This window comes from Syngnathus typhle, linkage group LG22, assembly GCF_033458585.1.
Source record: "Syngnathus typhle isolate RoL2023-S1 ecotype Sweden linkage group LG22, RoL_Styp_1.0, whole genome shotgun sequence".
NCBI classification, from domain to species: domain Eukaryota; kingdom Metazoa; phylum Chordata; class Actinopteri; order Syngnathiformes; family Syngnathidae; genus Syngnathus; species Syngnathus typhle.
This window is the reverse complement of record NC_083759.1, coordinates 8,656,786-8,674,769: the sequence shown is the minus strand read 5'-3', so window position 1 is coordinate 8,674,769 and position 17,984 is coordinate 8,656,786. Positions and strand designations below refer to the sequence as shown.

General features: G+C 44.4%; 2 protein-coding genes across 2 annotated transcripts; one reads left to right on the top strand and one right to left on the bottom strand.

The window, feature by feature from the left end:
* The first annotated feature begins 297 nt into the window (after positions 1-297).
* hsp90ab1 (heat shock protein 90, alpha (cytosolic), class B member 1) lies at positions 298-5,267 on the top strand. The gene is made up of 12 exons (XM_061270543.1): positions 298-459; positions 1,362-1,496; positions 1,568-1,774; positions 1,918-2,077; positions 2,184-2,317; positions 2,392-2,700; positions 2,782-2,947; positions 3,044-3,234; positions 3,407-3,554; positions 3,635-3,903; positions 4,260-4,593; positions 4,750-5,267. Exons 2-12 carry the CDS (start codon positions 1,362-1,364, stop codon positions 4,866-4,868), a joined length of 2,172 nt encoding a protein of 723 aa, XP_061126527.1. The 5' UTR covers positions 298-459; the 3' UTR covers positions 4,869-5,267.
* Positions 5,268-6,481: 1,214 nt separating this feature from the next.
* Positions 6,482-10,819, bottom strand: slc35b2 (solute carrier family 35 member B2). Its single transcript, XM_061269773.1, has 4 exons — positions 10,246-10,819; positions 9,308-9,495; positions 9,076-9,230; positions 6,482-8,425 (listed from the first exon to the last, which is right to left on the bottom strand). Exons 1-4 carry the CDS (start codon positions 10,263-10,265, stop codon positions 7,493-7,495), a joined length of 1,296 nt encoding a protein of 431 aa, XP_061125757.1. The 5' UTR covers positions 10,266-10,819; the 3' UTR covers positions 6,482-7,492.
* Positions 10,820-17,984: the final 7,165 nt, after the last annotated feature.

Below are 17,984 nucleotides of genomic sequence, written 5' to 3'. Positions count from 1 at the left end.
ATATTTATTACAGTATAATTTGATAAGCGTGTTTTCAAAATAGGTGTACTTTGGCAACAGCTATTAAATTGTATAGCCACAGGACGTAAGAGGACTTAAAACATTACAAAGTTATTTGCCTTTTGATATACAAAATGTAGTCGTATCATATGTCTAAGTAAATTCAATTTATATAGTTTATATAATTCCCGTGTGTGTATAAATCAGTACTGCAGTCATTTCTCTGACCTTTCTCAGTAAAAGTAGCTTAAAACACAGCCTGTACCGTACAGGGTGTACCTACGCAATAGTACACAGTTCACCGCGGATGGATATAACTTGCACCAAGTCGCAACCCATATGTATAAAGATTCCGGTCCATAGGAAGAAAGTCCCTTTCCTTTTTCCTGCAATCAGAGAGCAGAAGGGGACGTTTAGCTATTTGCATTATATTCAGGAAAAGTTAACGCAACAAACAAGGTTGGTGTACACCGTTTACCTCGCTTCGTGCATCATCGTATTATTTTGTTTTGGCGACGTTTTTCGTGCCAGTGTGATGCCAGTCCCCAGATTAATGACGGGACCCCGGGCATCCGTTCCCTTATGTCATATTTCTGTTTTTAAAATCGAATAAGCGCGGCATACTGTCATTCAATTATTTTTTGTCGCATTGTCAGAGTGCGTTAGGGATGCGGTGCAGCAGATCATTGTTGGGTCGAGCTTTGGTTACATAAATGCAGGTGTGGTAGTGATGGTCGGTCGGTATTTAGCTTTTGTTTGCTTCGTTAGATTAAGAGGAGGTCTTATTGTGTTTAAGTATTAAATGGCGACTACTGCTTGTTTGTTTTATCAATCGATTGGGTTAGTCGTCATGAATTGAACATGCATTTATCAATTAGTTCAAGTCTATTGATTCATACGAACACTAACACGATGTTATGGAATGAAAATTGGCCTACGTGTGGCTTTGCGTTATTATGCCCGCTCGGTCACATTAACCACTTAAATAGTGTGAGCTTTTGGTGGAATGAGGACTTTCTTGTGTGTAAATAAATAATGTGTAATTTGTCGTTTTTCTGCATAAGCACGTGCTTGTGCCATTGTCCGTGTGTTTGGGCGCCATGTTGGTTAAGGGCTACTTCCGCCATCTGGCCCCAAGAGCAACTATGTTAAAGTTTGCGAAACTTTTGAGCGTTGTTGTTGTTGTTGTTTTTACACATTTTAAGCCTTAATAGAAAGTTTGTATTCTCGCCTAAGACTGGAAGTGTTTGTTTTGGGCATTACTCATAATGCCACCACCCTTGCTGCATATTGAGCCAGGAGCAATTCTGCTATTGCTGCAAATAAACAGAAATAAATGTAACACTGTCTTCTTTGTGCAGATGCCTGAAGAAATGCAAGAGATAGAGACCTTTGCCTTCCAGGCAGAGATTGCTCAGTTGATGTCCCTAATCATCAACACCTTCTACTCAAATAAGGAAATCTTCCTTAGGGAATTGATCTCTAATGCCTCTGATGTAAGTCTGACTGGTATTGAGAGGTCTGTAGAAGTTATCCTTGCATTAATGTTGCCTTTGTAATTATTCAGGCTTTAGACAAAATTCGTTACGAAAGCTTGACTGACCCGACCAAGTTGGACAGCGGCAAGGATTTGAAGATTGACATCATTCCTAACAAAGTCGACAGCACCCTCACCATCATTGACACTGGCATCGGCATGACCAAGGCTGACCTGATCAACAACTTGGGAACTATTGCCAAGTCTGGTACAAAGGCCTTCATGGAGGCCCTGCAGGTAAATAGCTTTTGGTATATATGGATAAATGTCAGCTAAATTAGCTTGTCATTTGACAGCAAGGATGCACAGGTGGATGATATTGCTGTATTGCAATGTTTAATTCCCACATGCTAATTTTTGGAACGGCAATTTTCTTTCAGGCTGGAGCTGACATCTCTATGATTGGTCAGTTTGGCGTGGGTTTCTACTCTGCCTACCTCGTCGCAGAGAAAGTGGTGGTCATCACCAAACACAATGATGACGAACAGTACGTCTGGGAGTCCTCCGCCGGCGGCTCCTTCACAGTTGCCATTGACAGTGGTACGAACTGTCACATGCAAGCTTTGGGAATTCAGCTGGCCCGATGCCTGCAGTTGTTTACTTGAACTGGAACTTGGTGCAATTATGATTATGCAACACTTCGCAGGAGAGCCTATTGGCCGTGGAACAAAGATCATCCTGCATTTGAAGGAGGACCAGAGAGAGTATATTGAGGAGAAGAGAGTCAAGGAAATTGTGAAGAAGCACTCACAGTTCATTGGTTACCCCATCACTCTCTTTGTAAGTATTACCGGCTGCTATTCTGCATATTGAGCGACGCCACCACTAACCAAAACCGCTAATGTGGAACGTAGGTGGAGAAGGAGCGTGACAAGGAGATAAGTGATGATGAGGCAGAGGACGACAAAGCGGAGGAGAAGGAAGAGAAAGAGGAAGGTGAAGAAATGCCCAAGATTGAAGATGTTGATGATGAAGAGGAAGATGACTCTAAAGATAAGGACAAGAAGAAGAAAAAGAAGATCAAGGAGAAGTACATTGACCAGGAGGAGCTCAACAAGACCAAGCCCATCTGGACCCGAAACCCTGATGACATCACAAACGAGGAGTATGGAGAGTTTTACAAGAGTCTCACCAATGACTGGGAGGATCATTTGGCTGTGAAGGTAATAATGCCACTCCAATTAAGATTTTGCGGGTTGCCTTGGGTGAATCCTGGAGATAATGTGTTCTTTGTCTTCTTGCAGCACTTCTCTGTGGAGGGTCAGCTTGAGTTCCGCGCCTTGCTCTTCATTCCTCGTCGTCCGCCTTACGACCTCTTTGAGAATAAGAAAAAAAAGAACAACATCAAGCTGTACGTCAGGAGAGTCTTCATCATGGACAACTGTGAAGAGCTCATCCCAGAGTACCTCAGTAAGTTTGCATTTTGGACGAGCATCCGGGGACTGCTGAGCCATTTTGGTTTCTGCAGGGCTGAGGTGTTTTTTTTTGTTTTGTTTTTCCCCCCAGACTTTGTCCGGGGCGTGGTCGACTCAGAGGACCTGCCCCTCAACATCTCCAGAGAAATGCTGCAACAAAGCAAGATCTTAAAGGTTATCCGTAAGAACATTGTCAAGAAATGTCTTGAGCTCTTTGCGGAACTGGCTGAGGACAAGGAGAACTACAAAAAGTTCTATGAAAGCTTCTCCAAGAACATCAAGGTAACTAGTGAAAGCTGTTGTTCAATTCATAAAAAAAATTTGGTAGTTCAAAAAGTCAGTCTGCTTTATTATCAATTTCTTCACATGCCAAGACGCACAAAGAAATCGAAATTACGTTCCCACTCCTACACTAGTTGTGAGGATTTTGACAATTGAAGCCATTTGTTTACAGCTCGGCATCCATGAGGATTCCCAGAACCGCAAGAAGCTGTCAGAGTTGCTCCGCTATCACAGCTCCCAGTCAGGAGATGAGACCACCTCCCTCACAGAATACCTCACGCGCATGAAGGACAACCAGAAGTCTATCTACTACATCACTGGTGACTCTTCAGCTTGGTTTGAAGTTATTTTGAGTCATTGCTTAAAGGTTTGCTTACCTTCAAACAAATTTGTCCTCAAGGTGAGCGCAAGGACCAAGTTGCAAACTCTGCCTTCGTGGAGCGCATTCGCAAGCGTGGTTTCGAGGTCCTGTACATGACGGAGCCCATCGATGAGTACTGTGTGCAGCAGCTGAAGGAGTTTGATGGCAAGAGCCTGGTCTCAGTCACTAAGGAGGGCCTGGAGCTTCCTGAGGATGAGGAGGAGAAGAAAAAGATGGAGGAGGACAAGGCCAAGTTTGAGAACCTCTGTAACCTCATGAAAGAGATCCTGGACAAGAAAGTGGAGAAGGTAGGCACAGATGAAATCGCAACAAATTGGCCTCAATGCATTTGGTCTTTGCCAATTTTAGTTGTTGTTTACAACACAGGTGCCTTAGTTGAACATTACTTGTGCTTTGGTGAATCCACCCTCTAGAGTTGGAAATAGTTACAAATTGGTTTTGATAACCTAACTTGTGATTGTAAATAGTTCTGAATTGGTTTTGATAACCTAACTTGTAAATGTCACATTGCCTGGCTTGATCTTTTTGTTTTTGAGTGAACATCAAATTGAGCCATTTCCGAGTTGCATGCCACTTACTCTCTTAACTTTGCCATTTTGAAGCCACATGCCTGAAGTGCCATGATTTCCACCCGCCTGCACAGGTGACTGTTTCCAACCGCTTGGTGTCGTCGCCCTGCTGCATCGTGACCAGCACATATGGCTGGACAGCCAACATGGAGAGGATCATGAAGGCCCAGGCCCTCAGGGACAACACCGCCATGGGCTATATGGCGGGCAAGAAGCACCTTGAGGTCAACCCTGACCACCCCATCGTAGAGACCCTGCGGCAGAAGGCGGAGGCTGATAAGAACGACAAGGCCGTCAAGGACCTTGTCATCCTGCTGTTTGAGACCGCCCTGCTTTCTTCAGGCTTCTCCCTGGATGACCCCCAGACACACTCCAACCGCATATACAGAATGATCAAACTTGGACTCGGTAAGAATGTGTAGAGTGGGAGTTAAATTCTAACCCAAAGCCATTCAAATTTTGAAACTTTGTAAGATTTGCAATGAATTTGATTCTACTTGAATAATTGGTTTATAAAAATGTCTGGTGCTAGAAGCTGACTTCTGATCTCTTTTTGACCCTCAGGTATTGATGACGACGAGATCCCTTCAGAGGATGCCACTTCCACATCCGTCCCAGATGAGATTCCCCCACTAGAGGGTGACTGTGAAGATGACTCATCACGCATGGAAGAAGTTGATTAAACACCCACCAGATCCATTGGTTCCACGTTTCTATTGTTAATTCTTTAAACTGCAGTAACTTTGAAACAAATTGTTGTTTTGTGGAACAATGTTGCTCTTGTTGTAGAACATTTATCTGCAAGAATCCTCCCTTTACACAGAAGCTTTTTGTTTTTTAGCTGTAAAGTCCACGGTGACCGCACACTTTGTTTTATCAAGTACCCTGTTGCACTGAGTTTTAAATGTGGGAGTGAACAAGGGAATGGTACATTCCGTTATCGGGTCTGAAGGTTTAGGTGAGTTTGTATTATTGGCAATGCTGCATGGAGAAAGAGGACTGACTGTAAGATTCCTTTGCCTGCCTATAAGCTTGTCTGTATTCAAGTATTGTTTTGCAAAAAAATAAACATGCAATACTGATTCACCTTGTCTGGCGTACTCTGTCTATATTGCTGTAATTTCACACTTGTGAGTTCTATTTTTCGAGCCACTAGAACTTCTACAAGCGAAAGCAAACAAAACATGGTCTTTTGACTAGTTGGGCTGTATAGAACACTCACCCATCCATCCATTGCTTGTCCCCATGGAGTCCGTGGGCGTGCGGGAGCCTAAACAAGTGTGCTTGATTTGGTTCATTTGTTTCCCACTGCGCGAGAGCGCGCACGCGTTGCTTGAAAAGCGAAAAAACGATGTCGTACGGCGTCAACGCTATATTGTTTTCAATAAAAACATGGACACAAAGGAGACCTCATACTTAATTGTGACCATCATTCATCCATTTTCATTATTCAGGTATTTCCTGAATATCCTCCCATATCGTCATGTGTGGGTTTTTCTTAAATGAAAACGTTTGACATTGCTATAGTGCCAATCGCAGGGCACACAGACTAACAACCAACCTCACTTGCACCCACACCTACGGGCAATTTGGAGTGTTCAATCAGCCGACCATGCATGTTTGTAGGGAAGTGGGAGGAAACCCACGCAGGGAGGACACAGGTGCATAAAACATATTACGAAAAAGGTCGACGTCCCCTTTACATAGCAATTATGTTGGTTCAAGTCTTAAGAAATTGACTTGCAGAATTCAACTTTTTTTATGATACTAACATTGAGGTTTTTCATTATGGCATTTTTTTAAATGACGTTCTGTACAACAAATATGCTTGGATACTGCTCATAAAACCTCAACAGTGGGTGCAGGCTTCTCGTATGGCACCAAAACATTCACCTTTCACCTCATGACTGAGAATTAAACATCCTGTGGAAACGTTTGACTGATCATATGCTCTCCACCCACAAATGAGCAAATTTGGTAAGGGGAGGGGGGGTTACTCGGTTTCATGAGTGGGCCGTGTCGCACCTTTTGATGACCTTTTGTAGCCTGTCTTATCTGGTTGCTGACTGAATGTCTGACTTAAAAGTCTGGAAAAGATGCTTAAAATGCATCTGCTGACTAAAAACAGGTTTCCACAGTCCCAAGTGTGATCGTGGACCACTGATGTACTCAAGATAGGTTGGTGGACTTTTAAGTCCTTTCATTTCAAAACAGATGTCATCAAGTAACATTTTAACATTTATCTTAATATAATGCATGTTTAGGAACCCCATTCCAAATAATGAAAGATAACACATTTCATATGAATAAGTACTTTATTATTACTTCACTTCCTCCCATACAGAGATCGATCACAGGATGCAGTGTAACAGACATGGTGGATATAAACGACTTTTAAGATATATTAACATGATTTGGAGTCAATGCTGTAACATGATTTAAAAAGAAAATTTCGAAAGTGTCTTAAAACTAATGCTGCACAAAAATAACTTGCAGCATCTCTTTTTGTCACATCCACAATTGTACCAAATTGTGTGCGTAGATACACTCAAAGATATGTGCAGTTTCATAGTACAAAATACACCAAGGCCACTCGCGTTCCACATGGGAAGGACATCTGGCAACTGTGACAGACCAACGGATGATTTTATGATATTGACCATCTTGTTTCAGTGTTCAGTCAATTCAGGGCAATGTCATAAAGTTTGTTTTTGCCATAAAGCCCACACACACTACTCACAAAAAGTTAGCTTCCGGGTGACATTTTAGGATGAACCTAAAATGTAGTCATAAGCGTTACAGGTAATTTAATTTAACTTACTTTAAAGGGGAAGTTGTGTAAAAAGTATGCTCATTAATATGTTCTAATATAGGGGGTGACTATTTTGCCACTTGCTGTTTGACTGAAAATGACATCACAGTCCAAGTTAAAATGTCCGCCCCCTGAGTTTTGTTTTTCTTCTCAAATTCTACTTTAACTTCCTGTACTCTTAAAAAATAAAATACCTATTTTCAATTTAAAAAAACAAACAAAAAAAACACCCAAAAGATGAATATCCCTAATTTTTTATGGAGTAGGTTTTTCTCAGCAACTAGCAGTGACCAAACTAGCCACAAATTGTCCTTAAGGGAGAAAAACATCTTGTGACTGTAACGAGGCAGGTTGTGAAACCGCTTGGAGGCACAAAATAACAAACAAAAAAATCCCTTTCAGTACCTAACAGAGATGATAAACAATGGACGTCATTCGTTTTAAAAAAAAGGCCCCACCGAAAACGTGGTCTCAGTCCTCAGTTTGGTGCAAACGCTACACCTTCTGCATCATAGGCTGAGTATGCCGCCAGCCCAACTTCACCCGACTACGGGCGTACACTCGCAAAAATAGAGCCAGGAATACGACGGCCACGCCAAAGATGCCAATCACGGTGACGGCGTGGCCGTAAAGGAAGCAGGAAAGGAGAATGGCAATGGCCTGGCGCAAAGTCATGATGATGGTGAAGACGGCAGCGCCGAACTGGTTGATGGTGTAGAAGATGAAGAGCTGGCCGCATGCTGAGCAAACGGACAGCAGCACGGCGTGGAAGGCAAACTCCGAGTGGCGCGCCATGAACGCCAGCGAGTCGAAGAATGCGCCCTGCTCGAGCAGCGAGCCCACCGTCAAGAGGCAAGAGAACAGGTTGACTCCAAACATCATCTGGACGGAGGACATCTTGAACTTGAACAGGTTGTCCTGCCAGTTGGAGGTGAAGCTATCGAAGACGATGTAGCCGCCCAGGATGATCACGCCACTAAAGGTGGTGACGGTGGACGAGTGCTTGCCGGCAGTGCTGGACAACAGAAACATGCTGACGCCAACTGAAATGAGCGCCGCCGTCAGGTACTCCCAGTACTCGTAGCTCTTCTGGGAAATGAGTTTACCCATGAGCATAACCGGAATGACCTTGGAGGCCTTGGCCAGGACCTGAGTGGGGAAGCTGATGTACTTGAGTGCCTCGTACTGGCACCAGCTGCTCATGATGTTGGAGAGTGAGGCGAACGAGTACTTGTACATGGGCGTGCCGTGGCGTGGCTGCTTGAACAGCAGGCACCACAATCCCGACACAGTCAGGGCCAAAATCCGGTTCATGAAGACCAAAAACTGAGAATCCTTGAAACGCTCGCCCTCTTCCTCTGGAGTTGAGGCTCCGTAGGATTGGGTCATCACCCTCTCCTGCAGGACCCCCCACGTCAGGTATGACACCTGGCACACCAAAACAGCCCAATGAGTGGATGGCGGGAAGAACTTGGGCTTGACAATGAATCATATCAAAAATAGACAGAACATTTTTCAATTACCCTCTTCAGGGATGCTCGATATAACTTTTTTCAGACCGCTATTAGTGCAAGTACTCAGTTCTTGAGTATTCACCAATAACAAGCACCGATACTATTAGTACTTTTGATACATAGAATTTGTCCCCGAATCAATGAAATTTTTTTAACAATACTTTTATATCTCAATGGCACAAAAACTGCATGAAATTAATGGGAAAGAGGCTGATAATTACCTTCCGTTAAAATTTAATCAAACTCCATGAACCAACTTAACTGTTCATTATCATGGTCGCAGTTTGCGATGGCGGATCATTTTGACAAATGTCTAGTATTTTACCATAACATTCTAATGCATTTTCCCTGAAAGGAAAACTTCTTTTGCAGGATTTTCTACAATAAAATTAACATCATTGAATTTAAAATAAAAAAAAAAAGACCAAACTGCTGGTGTGCTCACTCTTAGCTAAATCAAACAATAAAACAATCCTTCCTGTATCTGTGCAAAGAATAATAACCGACTCATTTTTACCTTAGTTACTGCATACAGTCTTGTGTATTTAATGGGCGTATCCTCACCTGAAGTCCGGCTGCACAAAAGATCAAGCTAACGGCCTGTCGCAGCGACGAGCCCGAATCCCCCTCATTCCGGGATGTGACGGACACGTCATCCAACAACTTGGCTTCGGTTCCAAATACACAGGTCTTGATGACCGTAGAGCATAAGCCACTACCTGAAACATACAAGAACCACATGAAATGTCGACTCAAATCGGAGTGGCTTTGCAGCACACCGGTTATACGGCTTCACCTGTGTCCAAGTAATTGGTGCGCTTGAAGTAGCGGATAAGAAAATAGCCCGGGATAATGATGGTCGAGTATCCCAGCAAGTTGATCAGGAAGCGAAATAGCCACACATCACGCCACCCATCCAATAGTGAGGGATCCTCTTCTTGAGCGGCGACCACAGATGGAAAGAGAAGCAACACTAGCAAAACCCTGGAAGGCAATCAGAAAAGAGAGCAAAACTAAAAATGTGAAAACATATTGTCACGTGTGGGGCAGGATTTGGACCCAGAAGCAGACATGACACTAAAAGTATTTACAAAATACAAACAGAGAGCAGGATGGGATGCAGAAAACATGGAAGAATACTAGACTTACATTTAACACTGCAATAAAAATAAAATTTATTTTCAGTATTTTTCAGTTCAGATGAGCCAAGCACATCAGTGATGACCTGGGTCAATGCACATGAATGAAAAAGTTGTGCAGCTTTGCCTCCGTGGCAGAAGGATCGGATCCAATTCGGAGTGAGGTGGCCGTGTCTGACTCACAGAGCGTCTTTGTGCATGACTGGGCTGTGGCCTGGACTGCCAGGAGCCCACTGCAGCAAAGACCTGGACCTGAACAAGCAGTCAATTGCATGCAGGAATGCTGTGCACAGGTCGACTAGGAAGCAGGAATGATCTGTACCTGTTTAACCTGGTGTTCAGGTCTGTGGGACCTAATTGCATAAGATTATTCAAAATTTAAGCGCCAGCACCTCTCATTCAATATCAATAATTAAAATACTTCACATTGTTTTTACTGTCACTTCATCAGAAGCAAATAGCCTTGGCAATTAACTTAACATCGTTGCAAATGGGACATGTATGACAACAAAAGTTACTAAAAAGCCAAATAAATGTATAATTAGCTTGTAAACAAAGACGGACTTGGGCTAAACTTCGCTTTGGTGAACATTACCTTTGTGCAAAAGATAACATCTTCCTCCTGTGTGGCCCGACAACTGGCGCAGCGCCGACACACTCAAACGCTGAAACGGAGCATAAATTCGGAACGTCTGGAAGACGCAAATGACCAAACAGAGTTTGTTTGCTCTGCCTTTAGCCTGCTAGCTTCAATTTAAGGTGGAAGGCTGCAAGCCGATGTGTTGACTCGCACAGAAAAAGAACGCTTCTCGTCCGGACACCACAGGTTGCGGATGAAACTACGTGTACCTAGCGCCTCCTGTCGTCGCGGAGGAGTTATTGGAAGGTTGCTGTTCAAGGTGACGTCAGATGGTAATTTAACGTCCTCCATCCATATTCTGGGATTCACGGGGGTGGCGGGCGTGCTGTAGTGTTGGCTCGTGAGTGAACGATTCGTTCAAAAAGAACAAATCCTTTCAGTGAACGAATCACTTCCAAAATTTATTTGTTCTTTTTTTCCTTTCATATACAACTTCAACCAGTAGGTGTCAGTAATGCCCATTGAAGCTGGTGCTACCTCCCCGTAAAACAAAACGAAGAAGAAAATGATGTAACTTCCCGTTCACGAACGAGTCGTGAATTGCATTTCCCGTTCACCAACGAACGGATCTGTGAGTGAACGAATCACTCAGTGAGTGAATCACTCACTGAGTGAATCGCATTTCCAGTTCACCGCGAGAACGGATCAGTGAGGGAACGAATCCTGGCTTTCCCGTTCGCGAACGAGTCAATGAGTAAAATGCCTTCTTGTGCATCAACGGATCAGTCAGTGAATATGTTGCGTCTCCTGGCGTGAACTATAGAAGCCAGAATGTAGATTTACGATTGACTTATAGTAGGTTTTAAATAACGTGTATGCATATATATCAGTGACGTGCGGTGAGGTTGGGGTTTGTGGTAGATTGGATCGAGCACTCGGTGCTCGACTGTGTTGGTCTGTCTGTATTGGGAGTCTAGGACGTCATGACTTAGCAGGCAGTAAAGATCGGCTCGTACTGCATCCTTGCCTCCGTGTGTTATTGCAGAAACAACCAATAAGCAACCCACGGTTAGTGACAACACTACAACAGTGTATCAGAGCGTAAAGCCACAACATGGTGTCAGAAGACGGAGTTACGGAGTAAGTCAAGGTCAGTATTCAACACGTGTTGACCGAAGATTAGCGGCAAGCTAACGGGAGCTAACACAGCCGACATGGAGCAGTTCAGGCCACCGTCTCCGCTGATACTCACGGGGAACCTCGCTGAAAACTGGCGCAGGTGGGAGCAGCGTTTCCAGCTCTATATGGTTGCTTCTGTTGCGGTGGATAAAAATGAAGAGGTTAAAATCGCCATCCTGCTCCACACTGTCGGCGAGGAGGCGCTGGAAGTGTATGATACACTTGCCATTACCCCAGAAGGGGGGGGGGAAGCAACGATGGAGGAAGTTTTGAAAGCATTCAGAGTTTACTGCAGTCCACAAAAGAACGTTGTTTTTGAACGCCATCAGTTTTGGTCACACACAATGTCATCAGGAATATCGGTGGACAGATTCATCACAGAACTACGTCAAAAGAGCAAGAACTGTGATTTTAAGGGATAAATTGGTGTTCAGCATTAGTGATACACATCTGAAAGAGAGACTGTTACGTGATAATGCACTTACTTTACGCAGAGCAATGGAAACATGTAGCTGGAGAGAGCAAAGTCTGTCAATGTGAAATTTAACAAAGACAAATTCCAGTTCAAAGTGAACACAGTAAAATATATGGGACACATCATCACGGCAGCAGGACAGAGGGCTGATAACGCCAAGATCAAAGCGATTGTCGACATGCCGACCCCGGACGACAAACAAAGTCTCCAACGCCTGCTGGGAATGACAAAATTCCTCGCGCAGTACATACCAAATGAAGCCTCACTCACGGCACCCCTCAGACAGCTGCTAAAGAAGGACGTAGCATGGCAGTGGTGCCCACATCACAGCGCAGCACTACAGACACTGAAGTCTACCCTCACACAAGCGCCTGTGCTGAGGTACTACGATCACAAGCAGCCACTGACTCTGCAAGCAGATTCCTCAAAGGATGGACTGGGAGCCTGTCTGCTGCAGGATGGCCACCCGGTGTGCTATGCATCAAGAGCGCTCACGGACACTGAAAAAAAGATATGCGCAAATCGAGAAAGAGTTACTTGCCATAGTGTTTGCTGCTAAAAGGTTTCACCAGTATGTTTACGGCAGAACAGTAACAGTGCAGTCTGATCACAAACCTTTGGAGGTCATCGTGCGCAAACCACTGAGCAAAGCGCCAGCACGGCTGCAAGGGATGCTTCTACAACTGCAGAGGTATGATTTAAATGTGACATATACACCAGGCAAACACATGTACATCGTGGACACGCTCTCACACGCCACAGCGAGCAATGACAGTGACAATCTCAATGAGAACCCTTGTGACGAGAGAGTTGTGTATGCCTCGGAAGCCACAGATGCGCTGAGTAAGGAAACACTTAGCCAACTGAAATCAGCAACGGCAGCAGATGGCGTGTTACAAGCTGTATGTGAGAAACACTTGAAAGGCTGGCCCATGAAAAAGAAAAGTCTGGACAGTAAACTACACAGTTACTGGCCAATGAGGGACAATATCAGCATCGTGAATGACATTGTGATGGTCGGAGACAAAATCACAATTCCCGAGAGCTTCAGGAGAGTAATTTTGGAGAACCTGCACCTTGCACACCAAGGCGTGCAGCGTACTAAAGCTAAAGCAAGAAAAGTCCTTTACTGGCCTGGCATGGCACGAGACATAGAGACAATGGTGGGAAAATGTGTGCAGTGCCAGCAGCTACAGCCCAAACACCAGGCTGAGCCACTCATTCCACACCAGGTTCCTGAACTGCCATGGATGGAAGTTGGAGCTGACATCTTCGAGCTGCATGGTCAGTCGTACCTGTTGTTGGTGGATTACCTGACAAGATATCCAGAAGTGCTCAACCTGACTGATAAAACAGCTTGCACGGTGATTCAGAAGATGAAGTCTGTCTTTGCCAGACATGGGATTCCTAAGGAGGTAGTGAGTGATCATGTCCCATTCGCCAGCTATGAGATGCAGTCATTTGCAGCTTCATGGGAGTTCAAGCTCACACACTCCAGCCCAGGTTTTCCCTCTTCAAATGAAATGGCGGAGCGGGCCATAAAGACAGTAAAACACGCGCTGAAGAATGCAGTGCAGACTGGCACTGACCCACATCTAGTGTTGCTGTCGCTGGGAAACACACCGGTGACAGGACTACACCTGACACCTGCACAAATGTTGATGGGTAGAGTCCTGCGCAACACACTTCCATGTTCCAGTGCTGTGCTGAAACAGTCAGCCCCACAGCATGTTCTCGAAAGAATACAGGACTTGCAGTTCCGGCAAAAGCAACACTACGACCAGCGTGCAAAGCTACTGCCAGTGCTGACCCCAGGAGACACGGTACACATGCAGACGCAACGCGGCTGGGAGCCAGCGGTTGTCATCAGGCAGCGAGATGAACCACGCTCCTACACTGTGCGGACGCCGGCAGGGAGGACACGCAGGAGGAACAGGCGACATCTGAGAAAGATACACCCAAGCCTGTTCAAAGACTCTCACCCTGATAAACATTTGGACTCTGAGTTTCAACATACTCAGGCTACTGCAACAGTGGACTCACCACCACTGGAACCGGTACCACGCAACCCTTGTCCTGTGCCTGTGGACAGCATGCCCACATGCTATACCAGGAGTGGCAGAGCAGTTAGGCGCCCTGCCAGGTACACTGAGTGACAAAGTGATGTTGTTACTCAGTGTTAAGAAAGAAAGGGATGGAGAAAATAAAGTGTGGATGTTTTGTGTTTATCGTGAAGTGTTATAAAATGTTATAGGTTCGAAGAGAAAGAAAAAAAGATTGTTGAAAGCCATTTGGTTTATTGAAACATGATTTGTTTGTAATTGATAGATGCATGTCGAAATTATGATCAATGTTGATACCAAAGAGTTAAGGTAAATTATACTAGATAAGCTACTTCTCAGTTGGAAAAGAGGGATGTGGTAGATTGGATCGAGCACTCTGCGCTCGACTGTGTTGGTCTGTCTGTATTGGGAGTCTGTGACGTCATGACTGAGCAGGCAGTAAAGATCGGCTCGTACTGCATCCTTGCCTCCGTGTGTTATTGCAGAAACAACCAATAAGCAACCCACGGTTAGTGACAACACTACAACAGTGTATCAGAGCGTAAAGCCACAACAGGGTTGGTGAGGCACTGACTCAGAGTCAGATTTACAAACGTACCGGATGACTCTAAGCCACTGACTCACAAGTCAGATTTACAAGCATACATGGTTGTTATCTCATTCTTGATTAAATTTAATCACATTTTAAACACACCACTGTACATTTAAACACACCACTGCAGTATTCCTACCTTTACTTGTAAATTAAGTCCATTCTCCTGTCCTTCTGGACGAAGATATCGATGACTTTGTTGTAGAAGTCCTCCTTTTTGTCCTTTTCTTTGAGTTTTACAAGTCTCTCTTTCTCAATTGAGATAATTGCCAGGGAAGAAAGTCGTCCTTGGTCAGTTCTATTCCGACTGTATGTCTTGATTCTTTTCAATGCAGAAAACGACCTTTCCACAGATACCGTTGTAGCAGGTATAGTGAGCACTAGCTGGAGTAACTTTGCTGCTTCAGGAACAGTCCCAATCAGATCCTTCTGGGCTAAAAAGTTGAGAAGCTCTCTAGGAGATTTGCATTCAGTCAAACAGCAACGCGTTAGCACCGAATGTTGTTGGTTGTTTTTCTTTTCTGTTTTTTCTTCTTAATTTACTCTCTCATTTACTCGCAGGCTCACTATCGCCCCATCGTTGAGGCAAAGGTACTGGCTGCCTCAAGGCCCGTATTTTCCCGCTGAATGCAAGCACGCGCCGTTTGCACGCGCTCAGTACAGTGTGTGAGTGGTGCGCACTCTCACACGCACGCCCTGAGAGGCACTACCTGACAGCTGAGGAAACCATGTTGAGCTCTTTACCGCCCCTGGTGGCAAGGTGAGGCCCTGCCTCACCTGCCTCCTATGAGTGCACGTGCCTGATATATGTGCCTAAATGTTGTTATCCAATATATCAACTGCAGTTCCACATTAGAGTGCTGGTTTGAAATGTACTTTTATTATTATTATAAACATTTAAGTTATAACTTGTCTGGTGTTTTATTCCTTGTTTTTATATTCGCCATTCAAAACATAAAAATCAGACATTTGGTTAACTGACAATATGACAATATGTACGTACGTACACAATATGTATGTTTTACGTTGTTATATGAGTTGGTGTCCCCAAAATTAACAGATGTGGACATAACGGGGTTTTTTTTCAACCTTTTATTCAAACACCAGCTCAGTGGCCTAGTGGTAGAGTGTCCGCCCTGAGACTGGAAGGTTGTGGGTTTAAACACCGGCCGGGTCATACCAAAGACTATAAAAATGGGACCCATTGCCTCCCTGTTTGGCAGTCAGCATTAAGCGTTGGAATTGGGGGGTTAGATCACCAAATGATTCCCGAGCGCGGCACCGCTGCTGCTCACGGCTCCCCTCTCTCCCAGGGGATGGATCAAAATCACATGGGGATGGGTTAAATGCAGAGGACAAATTTCACCACACCCAGATGTGTGTGTGATAGGGGTGTAACGATTCATCGATACACATTGATTGATCGATATAATGGGCTACGATTTATTGGCATCGATGCTAAACGTAAACATCGATTTATATCGCCGTGTTTGACCTCGGACATTAGACGCATCTTTATTTTGAAATCCAGTTCATTGTTGCTTGCTTCCTCTTTCCGGGGGCACTGCGCGGCGTTGTTGTGTTGTGAGCAGAGCAGGCACGTGAAAGGGGAGTCGACAGCTAGTACGCGGCTCCTGGGCTGGTGCTATGGCTAGTGTCCAAAAAGACGAGGAAATTTGCTCCCCTATAGGCTTCAAGTCATTCGTTTGGAAGCACTTTGGATTCCAAAGAAAAGATGGCTCAACGGACAAGACACGTGCAGTTTGTAAATCCTGCCATGCGGTGATCAAATATTCAGGGAGCACAAATCTCGCCGCACATTTAAAGAAAAAACACGACATCAAAGTTCAGTGTTAAAATAAGCACTTTGTATACTACAATATGTAAAGTTCTTATGCTCCTTAAATAAGGCTTCAGTTGAACTTTATACTAGCTTCAGCTAGTTGTTTATTTAATCACTCACGTCGTCTCATGCTAACACTCTTCCTCTACTGCCTGTGCATACATTCCGTCCTACAGAGTTCCCTTGAGGCTATACAGCCCTCTGTGGGTGATCGTCTGCAACCACATATCATTACATCCCCCTTCCAAACAGGCAAACACAACATGAACATATCGTGCAACACAAAATGTCGTCTAACCCATATACTCGATATGATGACAACATACCATTAACTTTTCTGGATCAAATCCAATGAATATCAAACACTGAATTGTTCTTCACATTTACACCACTGTAAAAGTCAATAACACATTTAACATACCAAATTCAGTACAAGTATGAACCTTTTTTTTTTTTTTTTTTAATGTAACAGTGCCTAGTGCCAACAACTTTCTTTCACTTTATATTAGTTGAACAGTTCACTCTTGTTCTATGAGCCTCCCAGGGGGCTTTCTAGGTCTAGTCGACCTTCTGAGTGTCACAGTCATTGAGGGAGGTGAAGGAGGCTCACTGTGGTGCACATCTGGAGTAGCACCTTCTGGCTGTTCAGATCCAACCTCCTCAGCTTGATTCTCAATGTCCCGAGTCTTTAACAGACTCCTCCTGTTTCTCCTTAATACCTGTCCATTCTCTGTCTCGACCACAAAAGACCTGGGACCTACTTCACTGAGGACTCTGGCTTTTCTGTCCCAGGACTCAGGACCCTCAATCCTCACAACATCCCTTTCCTGAAGAGGTTCCAGTTGTGTTGCGGTTTTATCATAGTTCATTTTCTGTCTGTACTTGAGTCTCATTCGTTTGTCAGTCAGTCCATCTGTGTTTTTGTTATCATTGTGCCTTGAAATGTGTGGAAGTGTGGTACGCAGCTTGCGATGCATGAGTAGCTCAGCAGGTGATGCACCACACTCCAGAGCTGCAGACCTGTAGCTTAGCAAAGCCAGGTAAGGGTCAGCTTTACAGTCTTTTGCTTTTTTCAACAGTCTCTTTACAATTTGCACCCCTTTTTCAGCTTGTCCATTAGCCTGTGGATACAACGGGCTAGAGGTGACATGTTGAAATCCATATACCTGTGCAAACTCACTGAATTCCCCACAGTCATATTGTGGACCATTGTCACTGACAACACATCGCGGAATTCCATGTCTGGCAAAAAAACCTTTCATGTGTGTGATGACAGACTGTGCTGATGTACTGGATAATTGTGCAACTTCTGGATAGTTAGAATAATAGTCTATCACCAGAAGATAGTCCTTGCCATGCAGATGAAACAAATCTGTTCCCACTTTTTGCCATGGTGCAGTGGGTGGGTCTACGATTAGCATCGGCTCTTTTGTTTGTTTGTAATGATGTTTGAGACACGTTTCACAGTGCTGTATCATCTCCTCAATGTCTTTGTTGATGCCCGGCCAATAAACTGCTCCTCTTGCTCTCCTTTTGCATTTCTCCACGCCCAGATGTCCCTCATGTATACACTGAAGCATGTCCTGGCGCATGGATTGTGGG

Excerpts from the sequence above, each read along its gene's own strand:
- hsp90ab1 (XM_061270543.1), top strand. The coding sequence starts at position 1,362 with ATGCCTGAAGAAATGCAAGAGATAGAGACCTTTGCCTTCCAGGCAGAG. Across the intron at positions 1,497-1,567 it reads TGATCTCTAATGCCTCTGAT|GCTTTAGACAAAATTCGTTA; the intron begins GTAAGTCTGACT and ends GTAATTATTCAG. Across the intron at positions 2,701-2,781 it reads AGGATCATTTGGCTGTGAAG|CACTTCTCTGTGGAGGGTCA; the intron begins GTAATAATGCCA and ends GTCTTCTTGCAG.
- slc35b2 (XM_061269773.1), bottom strand. The coding sequence starts at position 10,265 with ATGTTATCTTTTGCACAAAG. Across the intron at positions 9,496-10,245 it reads ATGTTATCTTTTGCACAAAG|GGTTTTGCTAGTGTTGCTTC; the intron begins GTAATGTTCACC and ends ATTGCCTTCCAG. Across the intron at positions 9,231-9,307 it reads CACCAATTACTTGGACACAG|GTAGTGGCTTATGCTCTACG; the intron begins GTGAAGCCGTAT and ends TGTATGTTTCAG.